The sequence below is a fragment of the Podarcis bocagei genome (assembly GCF_964188305.1).
Source record: "Podarcis bocagei genome assembly, chromosome: W".
Classification (NCBI taxonomy): domain Eukaryota; kingdom Metazoa; phylum Chordata; class Lepidosauria; order Squamata; family Lacertidae; genus Podarcis; species Podarcis bocagei.
This window is the reverse complement of record NC_138131.1, coordinates 47080697-47093730: the sequence shown is the minus strand read 5'-3', so window position 1 is coordinate 47093730 and position 13034 is coordinate 47080697. Positions and strand designations below refer to the sequence as shown.

At 42.7% G+C, this 13034-nt stretch overlaps 1 protein-coding gene across 1 annotated transcript in view; it reads left to right on the top strand.

The window, feature by feature from the left end:
- The window catches only part of LOC308578096 (receptor-type tyrosine-protein phosphatase epsilon-like), a gene marked incomplete at its 3' end in the record, with an annotated part of 51229 nt that extends 38614 nt beyond the window's left edge, over positions 1-12615 (top strand). The window contains exons 6-12 of the mRNA XM_081178370.1: positions 1139-1229; positions 2978-3054; positions 3184-3220; positions 5637-5734; positions 7467-7586; positions 8247-8410; positions 12468-12615. Coding sequence (XP_081034496.1) covers positions 1139-1229; positions 2978-3054; positions 3184-3220; positions 5637-5734; positions 7467-7586; positions 8247-8410; positions 12468-12615 — 735 coding nt within the window. The remainder of the gene's footprint in view (positions 1-1138; positions 1230-2977; positions 3055-3183; positions 3221-5636; positions 5735-7466; positions 7587-8246; positions 8411-12467) is intronic.
- Positions 12616-13034: the final 419 nt, after the last annotated feature.

Below are 13034 nucleotides of genomic sequence, written 5' to 3'. Positions count from 1 at the left end.
TATCTTTGCATGTCTATAAATAAATAAATCATAAATAATAATAATTAAATACATCCTGATGCCTTGGCACAGTGTGGATCTCCTAAATATATTAGGTGATTTCATAGTAAAAAAAACTTCTCCTTCACTAATTATGTTTATTACTTTCTAATGGTAATTTACCCTGCCTCCAAAATGGAAGAATGTACCAATGTACCTATTTTAAATGTAGTAATGCAAACTACATGAAACCCTATTTTAAAACACGGAAGTCCTGGTCCGGATAGAGTGATGTATAACAAGGTGTTGCATGTTACTACTGGCTTGAGAGAGAGTGTATTTATTCCTACTAGGATTGAATGATTTGACTCCAAGGATATATTGTGGTACAGGTGTGCACACTTTCCAGTGCAGCTGGAAATCTGTCCATAGAAGCATGCCTCCAGGTGCATTTCTGCCCTAATTGATTGGGACATGAACCTAGTGAATATCAACGCTGCCTTCTGGCGTTGATGGTCAGATGGTATGTTATGTATTTGATGGGCATGTCTAAGGCGCAAACTACATGTGTCACTTAAATTGTAAGTGAGTGCAAGTTTTCTTCCACAAATTACAAGCACAAGGTCCTGGTGTGGATTTGGAACCTGGATTTCTATGCAGACATATCTTCTTTAAAAACTTTAAAAGTTTATAGTCATTATAGTTTCTAATGAGCATTTATATGTGGATTGAAATAGATTTCTAAAAACATAGCACATTAAGTTAATCACATCACACACACACTTTGATTGTCCTATTGCCTTGCATATTTTGAACTTCTTATTTTGGATTCACATGACTGGGATTTTGAGTCCTTCATCCATACTCGATAATCTCGTTCATTTTCAATGTTTATGCTTCAGTTCTTAATGGCATGGTCACTACATGAGTCATTTTGAGATTGTTATTTCAAGTTGCCAGTGCAAACAACAAACACACATCTTTCTTTGAAACTGGAACTTATTCCTGGGGTTGATGGATTCAAAGAATTTTGTTAACCTTTTCATGTGGGCATTATTGAGCTCCATGGGATACAACTGTTTTACTTAAACCATCTCCTCTATGTAACTACTCACTATAGTATGCTGTTTTGAACTGACACTACATATTTTTCCTGTAGTCATTACCTCCTGGATATATGCAAGGAACACTTGAGATGGCAAATAAAGAGGAAAACAGAGAAAAGAACAGATATCCCAACATACTACCTTGTAAGTATTAATGATTTGTTGATTTATTATAAATAATAAGGTTTATATTAGGAAGGACCAAATTCTTATTAAAGTAATAGTGTTTTCCATGCAAGTACCCATCTTAATTTGTTGCAGAAAGAAACAACTGTATTGTGGCATCTAAAGGCTACAAGCTTTAGCCCTAGCTTTTATCGACTAGAGTCTCCTTCAACAGATCCATGCATTGGTACTATTCTCAGTTGGCAGATACAAATGCGCATGGATAAAGTGAAAAATAGTAAACATTTCGGCCAAATGACCAAGATGTACAGTGACTGTTGTGTGTTAAGCTTAAACGTATTTACAGTGGAGACCTGTCCCATTTTGCTACCTGAGGCAAAACAGGAATTGCCTCCTCTCCCCCTCCTCCACTTCCGCCATCACCACTCCCACCTCTCACCAAACTTGGTGGAAGCCAGGGCACTCCTCAAAGTGTTGCCACTTGCTTGGCAATGTCACATGCCAGAACACCTCCCTATTGGCGGCACAAGCAGGCGGACGGAGCTCTTGCACTTCTGCCACCTGAGGTGGACTCTTCACCCCCATCATGGGTGGGCTCTGTATATTTAAGATAATCACATTGACAATTCACAACACTGATAACATGGTTTTTTCTAACCTTTGCTAAACATATATAACTGGGGAGGTAACCATTATGGTTTGATTATGGTCTAAATAAATGGACTCAAACTTCCTGAGTTCTCCTTCAGCTTTGTCCTTGTTGGTAGGTGATACCAGGATGACAATCGTTGCTTTGATTTCTTTCTTGCCCTTCATCATAAGGCCTCAGATGACCTGCAGCAATTTAAAAGTACAATATTAAAATCAATTTAAAATAAATTACAGTCAAGAGAATAGGGTGACTGCACATGAATGAATGAGTTCCTGTTGGTGTTTATCTGATGCCATTAGGTCCTGTAACAGTTTTGCCTGAGTGCATTTGGGGACAGAGCTGGTATCAGGGTTTGTAGCAGTGCCCTGTCCCAGGGCTTCTGTCTCTCCGTTAGGCTGGGTCACCTTTTTACACGAGGGGCTGAATGTAAACAAGGGAAGGCCTGTCACCCCAGGCCTGTGAGAGAGAAATATAATTGTTTAGGATGGCTGTACATCACTGATGATACATTGGCATGGTTTTAGCTGGTTGCTGCTGGAGGCAACAGTAATAGCATCAGCCATATTAAGGCTGTTCATATGCTGATCCCGGACAAGTATCACTTCTAACCTGCCCTTCTTCTGTCTGCGTAAGACAAACAGGTCAGTCTCTACATGAAAATTATAAATGGACAAATATTTGACAATAGAAATGGCTGCATTCCGAAACAGTGAGATGGTATTTTAGTCTTAGATGAAAACTTAATGTTAATATTCTTTGAGAAAGGAACTTTAAAAGTGGACCGCGGAGTAAAACTGCTGAAGTAGAATTCATCAGTAAATTTGATTTTGTTTCATGGTCTCATTAATGGTTTTTGTTTTGTTTTGTGTTTATTATGTATTCTCATTTTGCATTTTTGTGTTGTGAACTGTCCTGGGATACTCGGATGAAGGGTGGTATACAAATTTAATAAATCAAATGGTGTCGCTATTGGCTTAAGGTATTCATCAGGCAGAATAATGTTTTTAGAGTTTGTTTTGTTGCTGAGAAGAAAACAATGTGTTTCAGAAGGTTGTCAGCACTGTATCTATATTTGCCAAAGGAGCTTCTAATTGTGTATGTTTGTTCTTTACAGACGACCATTCCAGGGTAGTTTTAACGCAAATAGGTGGACTTCAGTGTTCAGATTACATCAATGCTTCATATATAGATGTAAGTGAATAGATTTCTTTTTAAATTACTTTTTAAATTTGTTAAGCAAGCAGCACATTGACAGTTTTGAAATTCATATTGTAAGAGCGTAAGTTTAAAAGACAACTGTGTACATTTTTTCCCCTCCAGGGCTACAAGGAAAAGAATAAATTTATAGCAGCTCAAGGTATCTCCATTACAGTGGTGCCTCGCAAGACGAAATTAATTCGTTCCGCAATTCTCTTCGTCTTGCGGTTTTTTCGTCTTGCGATGCACGGTTTCCCATAGGAATGCATTGAAAATCAATTAATGCGTTCCTAGGGAAACCGACTTCAGACCAGGTCCGGGGACAGTCTGTCCCCGGACCTCTTCTGAAGGCTGGGGGGGGGGGACAAGGGCTTTTCTTCCCACCCCCAGCATTTTAAAAAACCCCGGGACAGCGGAGGACTTCTCCGCTGTCCGGGGCGATCTTAAAATGCTGGCGGGCGGCATTTTAAAATCGCCCCGGGACAGCGGAGGACTTCTCCGCTGTCCGGGGCGATTTAAAAGCCCCTGGGAAGGCAGGCAGGGGGGACAAAGACTTTTGCCCCCCGCAAGCCTTCAGAAGAGGTCCTGGACCTCTTCTGAAGGCTGGCGGGGGCGAAAGTCTTTGCTCCCCCCGCCTGCCTTCAAAAGCTGTCCGGCCAAGGCTTCGCGGACCTCTGCCGGCATGCCGAAGCCTGCGCGCGCTGACATTAGCGCGCGCAGGCTTTGCGGAGCGCTCCGCCAGCAGCGGCACCGCTGCCGCTGCTGGCGGAGACTTGCCCGCAGGCGGAAGCCTGCGCGCGCTAATGTCAGCGCGTGCAGGCTTCGCGGAGCGCTCCGCCAGCAGCGGCACCGCTGCCGCTGCTGGCGGAGACTTGCCCGCAAGCCGAAGCCTGCGCGCGCTAATGTCAGCGCGTGCAGGCTTTGCGGAGCGCTCCGCTGGCAGCGGCACCGCTGCCGCTGCCGGCGGAGACTTGCCCGCATGCCGAAGCCTGCGCGCGCTGACATTAGCCCGCGCAGGCTTCGCGGAGTGCTCCGCCAACAGCGGCAGCGGTGCCGCTGCTGGCGGAGACTTGCCGGCATGCCTCTCCTGCCTTCAAAAGCCGTCCGGGATAGCGGGAAGCGCTTCCCTGCTATCCCGGACTGCTTTTAAAATGCTGGCGCTGGGGAGCAAAGCCTTTCGGCCCCCGCCAGCCTTCCTGGACCTCTTCTGAAGGGGGGGGAAGGCTTTGCTCCCCACCGCTAGCATTTAAAAGAGGTCCCTGGAGATTTCCCTATGGGCTTTCGTCTTGCGAAGCAAGCCCATAGGGAAATTCGTTTTGCGAAGCGCCTCCAAAACGGAAAACCCTTTCGTCTAGCGGGTTTTCCGTCTTGCGAGGCGTTCGTCTTGCGGGGTACCACTGTATTTCATCCATTTCTCTTTTTAAATGTTTTGCTTTAAACATCTGCATGTACAAAGCAATTTCAGCAAATGTGTTCTTCAGAATTTACCCTTATGCTTAGGCAGTCAGATTTTAAAGAGCTTTTTGAATACAGCTTTGGCTTTATACCCCACTCTGCATGTTCACACATTCCTTAGAGAAAAGGGAGGGTAGGTGAGTAGCCCTGCTCCAGGCATTTAGCCTTGGACTGTTTCTATGCCATCCATTGCAGCTGGCATGCTAACTCAGAACTCAGAACCCAGACTTGAAGGATGGGCTGCTCAAGACATGGACTAAGCACTTAGTGCAATTTCATCCATTTCTCCAAATTACATCAACAGGCAGCCAGGCCCAAGGCTGAGCCCTATATAGCACATCGGGAAAAGGTGTGAGCAGCCAGGCAACAGTAGTGAGAAATTAACCACCACTTTGCCAACCTTCCACATGAGGAATTACATCTTCTACAAAGTCCCTGCCTTGTCCCGTCTCCGCCCATCTCCTGCTGGTGCTCCAGTTGTGTGAGAAGTTGCCATCTAGAAGCACCCCAAGTCAAAATGAAAGGGAGATTTTGGACAATGAAAGATAGCATGGTCACAATGACATCATTCCTCTTATGTAATATCTCTATTTTGTGAGAAATGCTATTTTTTAATAAGCTGCATTAAGATGCATAGCTCCGCTTTAAACATACAGTAAATATGGGAAGCACATGGATTTGTTATCAGACCATTTCCATCTAATGAAAGTGCAGCCTTGTCCTCTATGAAGTTACCCATTACATCATATTTGGAGGCCCTACACTGAGTGCCCTATCTTCTGAGATTAGACAGGACCTTTGCTGCCTCTTTGGATAGCCTGTCTACATTTGTATGCATGACACATATGCTAGCATTATTTAGGTGCTAGATGAAGACAGATTTATTTGCCTGGGCTTTTGTTTGACAATTTTGCTTCTGGGCAGCATTGCTACTGCTTTAGTATTTATTGTGGAATTATTTGGTTGGTTTTAAATCTTGTGAACTGCTTTGAACATTATTATCGATGAGATATTTTTAAATAAAGGAAATAAATATTTTTACCCTTTTCCTTTTTAACAGTACAGTAGTATTGTTTGTGGTCATCATAGTTTTTGATTAAATAGCTGTGTTGTATGTGTAGGCCCTAAACAAGACACTGTAAATGATTTCTGGAGGATGATATGGGAACAAAAGTCTGCAACTATTGTCATGTTAACAAATGTGAAAGAGAGAAAAGAGGTAGGACACATTTTGAAAATATTTCCCCTCATACTGTTTGGAGTTTTCCCATAACTCACAAGACTGTTACTAATGTTACCACTTCCTGTTCCGAGTTTTTTAATAAGTCTGGGGTTTCTGACACAATCGCTGCAGCATGCTGGCTTAACTAAACTTTCTTTACTTCTGAGCAAATAATTGGTGACTAACTGAGAAACTTAATGGTGTCTGTGTGTCATTTCTGAATCATGTTTTCAGTCAAATGTGAATGTTCGGGCTTTAGCCCTGGTTTATGGCAGTTGTGAATTACCTTTAGAGATACAGTCATACCTCGGGTTACAGACGCTTCAAGTTGCGTTTTTTCGGGTTGCAGACCGCCGAAACCCAGAAGCACTGAAACGGGTTACTTCTGGGTTTCAGTGGTCGCGCATGTGCAGAAGTGCTAATTCACGCTTTGCGCATGCGCAGAAGCTCCGAATTGCAACTCGCGTGCGCAGACGCGTCACTGCGGGTTGCAAACGTGCATCCCGCACAGATCACATTCACAACCCGAGCGTCCACTGCACATAGTTTTCATTGGTAGGAAAATATGTATTATTTATTCTGCATCTATTTTCCACCTGGGAATATACACTTGCATAGGGTTAGGAAAACGTCTTTTAAGATAGTAATTTGTGTAAGAAGTCAAGAAGAGGCTGCTGGATCAGGCCAATGGCCCATCTAGCATCCTGTTCCCACAGTGGCCAGTCAGATGCCTGTGGGAAACCTTCAAGCAGGACTTGAACGCAAGAACACTCTTCCCTCCTGCAATTTCCAGCAACTGGTATTCAGAAACATTACTGCCTCCAGTGTTGTGGGCACAGCATAGTTATTATGACTAGTAGCCATGTGTTGTGGGGGGCAGGAATGGCTGAGAATTGTTTGACTGCATTTTTCTCTTCCCTAATCCACTGCCAAATTTCGTTATCTTTCCTGGAATGCTAGATGGACTTTCAGGCTCCAGCTTACCTTCCAGCCCAATTACTAGTTCCTAGAATAAAACTGATTTCATAAAATACAATATGAAATTTCCCAGCACATCTGCAGCAGGGTAGAAGATGATGGCTGGAGCGTATTCGTGTGCATATTCATTTCCTGTTGTGCTTTTTAGGTAGCTAATTAAAAGTGAATAAGGTGTGTTTGGAAAGCAGAAAATTATAATAGTAATAATTTTTAAATTTATATCCCACTCTTCCTCCCAAAGAGCCCAAGGTGGCAAACCCAAGCAGTAAGACAAGAAAAACATCTAAAGGCAATTCCAATACAGATGCTAACAAAATAAATATATCTCGGTCACTGAGAAGCATGCAACTTTTATTGCTCAAGGATGACCTCTCCTGGCATTCATAGAGAAATGTTGACAGAGTTCTCAACAATTCTCTCATTGTATGCAGTATAGATTTTTAAAAGAATGTCATGTAACCATTGGCTACAAATGGCTCTGGATTGAAATTATTGCATCCTGCAACCTGGAGAAACGGGCTTTTAGAAATCATAGGGGGGTGAAGTCATACCTTAATGAATTTTTGGTCCTATTATATTTCATAACTCACTATTAATATAGTTAGGCGGTGTCAGTTTCAGTTTTAGAATTTTAAAAAGCATACTTTAAATAGACTCAAAATAATTGTACAGCTTTATAGTACAGCTCAGTTATTTGAGGGGCATATATTGCAGCTTGAAGTGACTGTGTGTGTTCTTTACATTTGCACAGGACAAGTGTTTCCAGTACTGGCCTGATCAGGGATGCTGGACTTATGGAAACATCCGAGTTTCTGTGGAGGACTGTATAGTTCTTGTGGATTATACTATTCGGAAGTTTTGTATTCAGTCAGTAAGTTATAGACCCCATTTAATATTTCTCATAACTGGAAAACATTCCTGATCTATTTTTAACCTCTAAAATACGTACTTGGAATTGTCTGTTTTTGTTGAGTGAAAACTGTTTTTGTCAGATGAAAACTTAGCTCTACTCAATACTTACATTTTATTAAACTGTGCCCGAAGTGAGATTTCATTTGGCATTCTGCATGTAGTTTTTGTTTTCATGTTGCCATTAAACACCGAAGGCTCTAGTAGCTCTCTGTTCTCTGAAGCTTCTTTTGGGAGCGAAGTGTCTCTAGCTCCAATTGGGGTAAATCGTTCCCCATCCACTTGCCAGTCTCAGGCCAGGGGTGCTTACAGGTTAAGGTGTCCCCACAATAACTCTTGCTGAAAGAAGGGGAAATGTGGGTGCATGAATACTAAGTTCTAAGTGAGCACAACATGCAAGGTCATGGAATATGCTTATGACTTGCAGTTTCTATGCTTTTTGCTGGCAGCTGAGTGACTCTGTAATTCTCTTTATATACTGAACATTTTAAATTAATTCTTAGTCTAGGCTGCTATTGCTGATGTCTGAAGAGGGAGGGATCGGTCACACTAACTGGATTGTTTGCTGATTTTAGCCAAAGAAATCAATGGTCATACTCATATTCTGTTTCTGGCTCTCTAGCAGGTTTCTGATGGCTGCAAAGCTCCCAGGCTTGTGACACAGCTTCATTTCACCAGCTGGCCTGATTTTGGAGTGCCTTTCACACCTATTGGAATGCTCAAATTCCTAAAGAAAGTAAAATCATTGAATCCTGCACATGCTGGACCAATTGTGGTTCACTGCAGGTATGTGTATGTATAAATATGCAGGTACACACACATACCCATGAAAACTTACCTTGGGGTGGCCTAACAGGAAGTGGGCAAAATCAATTTTTGCGTGCTTAAGCAACAAGTGTCTCCTTAATGTGGGCTTTTCCTACTAGGGTCTCTGAGAAAAAGCAGAACAAGCCAACATCAGAACTAGTATCAGGAAACTGGCTTCTTCTTGATGATGATTATTATCCGTATTGTATCACCTGTGAAAAAAAAGCAAAGGTTTCTCCTTAGTTATTCATCAGCAGGGATTAATTTGTCCCCTTTTCCATTTTGAGAGACGGACCATTTGTTGTGACTTATGCCAAGATAAGCTTGTGCAAATCTCCCTTCAGGAATCTTTTTTACAATTTTAAAAATAGCCCATCGTTCAAAACTTTACTATCAGCATAAATATATTCATAAAGTACCAGCAGTTTTCTAGGTTAAGAAAACAATACAGTCACTGCCGCAAGCTTAGATATGGCACAGAAGTGAAAAAGGATAGCGATGGAACAGGAAAAGGAACAAGCTCTTTGTAGTAATGTAGTTGTATTCTTAGCAGTCTATGTAGCTACCAGTACCATGAAGGAGGTAGGGGAAGGCAGTTTGAGTCTGATGGAGGAGGAAGCATGGGTGATTCATGCATTCTTAAAACACACTTGAAAGTAATCAACGCCCAATCAAAATATAAAAATGCTCTTTGTACAACTTGTACCAGGATGCTTAGAAGAAGTGGTATCGCTGATAAACTTTTTTGTGTGTATATATAATAAATGGGAAAGGGTCTAAGGAAATAAGTTATGATTTAGAAAGCTGGAATATGACATCACAAGAACAACAAACCGAAATAAAATAATAGGATACCAGAGGAACATTTATGCCTAGCACAGGATGCCAGGCCCTTTTCCTCTGAAAGGAAGGCTGAAAATCATTTGAGTTATCATTAATCAGAAGCAACCATGCTCCCTCTAGTGGTTGTGCTATTAAACACTAGGCCAGTGTTTCCCAACCGGTGTTCAGCGGCACACTAGTGTGCCGCGAGACGTTGCCTGGTGTGCCGTGGGAGGGAGGCGGGCGAGTCGGGCGGCGAGAGGCGGGGCGGCGGCGGCGAGGAGAGGCCGCCCAGCGCGGGGCTCTCGCCGTCTGCCTGCCTGGCTGCCTGCGTGGCGCTGACGTCACGGGGCTGTAACGTGCCCCACATAGGCACACGCGGGGCGGCGAGCGAGCGAGCTCCCACATCCCATCGCCGCTCGCTTCGGCCGGCCTACTGGGCTGTCGCAGGCGGAAGGCCTGCGCATGCGCGATGTTTTCGCGCCTTCGGGATTCCCTTCACGCCTTCCTCCTCCCGGGTCCTTGAGAGCGCGGGAAGCGGCAGCGCGAGACCGGCCGTTGAGCCTGGCAGGTATTGCGCTTGCCAAGGCAGTCATGCAGATCATCCTTTATTATCCTTTTTAAAAGTTGCATGTGGGATTGTGGCATTGTGCAAAATGCATGAATAAATCTTTCATGGAAATGGGCAGTGACACAAATCCGTAGTCATCCAGGAGGTTCTGTAAAGCAGGCAGCAGTTGGGCTTGTTTGGGCGGACAGTCTCTTCCCATACTATGAAAGAAAATGGATAGTCAGCACAAGGAAAGCCAAGGCCAGGTGAAATAAGGATCACCTGGGAAATACAGAGAACTGGACTATCAGGAAATTATTGAAATCCTAATCACAAAGAGTTTGAACAGTGTCCCACATAACCTTTGTGGAGCTTTAAATAGATTTTATTTTATTTTATTTTATTTTATTTATTGCAATGCATTGCATTGCAAACCACTCTGTGGGTATTTCTTTATCCCGAAAGGCAGCCTAAATACTTTAATAAATAATAAATCAATTCATTATAAATGAAATTGAATTTAGATTCACAGTATAAGCACAATTTAAATCAGACTCATGCCAGCTACATTACTGCCCTGGAGATGTTTGGGTTGAAAGGCTGAATACTAATTCAATTAACAACGCCAACAACAACCTTTTTACAGGCATATGTCAAGGGCTCAGCACCTCCTTTTAAGTATTTGAATCTGTTACGTTTACATGGATATTTCCCCAGCTTCTAATAACATTTGCTCTCTTCTCTCATAGGATTTTCTCATAGGATTTACTTTCTTTGTGTTTATTTGATTCCTATTAAAGAGAATTACTTTATATATAGTCAATATAGGCGCAGAGTTAATTTTTTAAACATTTTCTAATGGTGGTGTGCCTCGAGATTTTTTTCATGAAACAAGTGTGCCTTTGCCCAAAAAAGGTTGGGAAACACTGCACTAGGACAGTATTTTAGCATTTCACAGTAAATCAATACTGTACATTTTTATATCTAATGTTCATATTGGTGTCAAAATGGTATTTTAGAATTCAATTCAGTATACAGTGTTACCTCAGAAGTCGAACGGAATTGTTCTGGAAGTCCGTTTGACTTCCAAAACGTTTGGAAACCAAGGCACGGCTTCCGATTGGCTGCAGAAAGTGCCTGCAGCCAATCGGAAGCCGCGTCAGATGTTCGGGTTCCAAAGACCGTTCACAAACCGGAACACTCACTTCCGGGTTTGCAGCGTTTGGAAGCCAAAACATTCGACTCGCAAGGCATTCGGGATCCTAGGTAAGACTGTATTTAGCTCTTTATAAGGCCAGCATAGTTGCTAGTTAAAAATAAAAGGTGAGTCTCAAGTTCAAGATCCTAAAGTAGTTAACTTGAGGATGTGCAAAGTGTGTCTTAAAGTGAAAAGAGTGGGTGGAGGAGGGAGCCCTTGTCTTACCTCCTGATTTCCCCTCCTTAGCCCATCCCATGGGATAATTTTCCACACAGATACCGAAGTGAGTCCAGCTGCTAGAAGAACAGCAGCTGAAGGATGGCTCTACGTGGAAGAGCAGAAAGCAGCAGGGAGGTTTCAGTAGCCCCTGCCTACGCAGCCGATTTGTCACTGTAAATTGTACTACAATATGTGTGATCGCAGCACACTTGCAATTAAAGGCACAGTGAACCCCACATTATGTAATTTGGCCATAAGCAGCAGGAAGTAGATTCAATATTACTTATGGGTATGGTCCAATGGTTACTTGAATCTGAGCTACTTTGGGTTTCTATCCCAACTTAGATTTATTTATGTTCATTCAGACTTCTTGCTGTGAGTCAATGCGAAGTAGCCCTGGACAAAGAATGAAACCCTGTTGCCTTGGGACCTTTGCAAAAAGACTGTCTCACAACTGGGCAGGATTCCCAGTACGTTTCCGAGCACAATTCAAAGTGTTGGTGCTGACCTTTAAAGCCCTAAACGGCCTTGGCCCAGTATACCTGAAGGAGCGTCTCCACCCCCATCATTCTACCCGGATACTGAGGTCCACCACTGAGGGCCTTCTGGCGGTTCCCTCATTGTGAGAAGCCAAGTTACAGGGAACCAGGCAGAGGGCCTTCTCGGTAGTGGCACCCTCCCTGTGGAATACCCTCCCACCAGATGTCAAAGAGAACAACAACTACCATACTTTTAGAAGACATCTGAAGGCAGCCTTGTTTAGGGAAGCTTTTAATGTTTGATGTATTACAGTATTTTAATATTTTTTGGAAGCCGCCCAGCCAGATGGGCAGGGTATAAATAATAAATTATTGTTATTGTTATTGTTATTATTCCAGGTTGCGAGAAAGCCTTTGAGCATGCAGCCATATTTGCAAAGGACCCATACATGTTTTTTACATAAACACGGAGGGTGGGATTGCTTGGCGATCCCTACTCCTGTGTTGTTAAGACGGAAGCATTGCCTAAATAGGGGGTCCTGTCTCACAATAAACTAAATGCAGGAGATGTTGATACTGCCACTAAACGTAGTGGAGAGAGTCTGCTCTGACCTGTCATAGTGCTTGCAATATAAGTAAGGAAGACAAAGAAAATCAGAAATATTGGGAGTAAGACTTCAGAAGAAGGATTGCCAAGTCCAAAAAAGTTACTGCAATATGTTTCATCATTTTCCTCCTAATTCCTGTTGCGTTTCCTTTCTTCTTAAGTGCTGGTGTGGGTCGTACAGGCACATTCATAGTAATCGATGCTATGATTGACATGATGCATGTCGAGCAAAAAGTTGACGTTTTTGAGTTTGTGGCAAGAATCCGCAATCAACGCCAACAAATGGTTCAGACCGATGTAAGTAAATAAAATACACCTTATGTCAAATTTATCAATCTTTTCAGCTTAAAAGATGACAGAATGACTCAGCCAATTGGAGGGAGGTGTTGGCCAACATTTTCTGCCCTCACCCATGAAAAACATTACACCTTTTGTCACTTGTGAGTAGGAGCAGGAAAATGTTTGCACCCTGGGAATTCACCTGTGCTCCCTTACCAAAAAAGAAGTACTTCTTTCCTGTCTTGATCTGCTGTTCCTTTAATACTAAATCAGCTTTGCTTGTCCTCAGTGACATTGTCACTTGGCTAATCATGGTTGGCTATGTGATGACATCCAATCCAATCCAAATCTTTATTATGGTCATAGACCAGCATCTAGTTCATCTATGTAATGACATCATTATTCCAAAGCAGACAAGACCTATTTTTTAAAAAAGTGTGCCAAAGCAG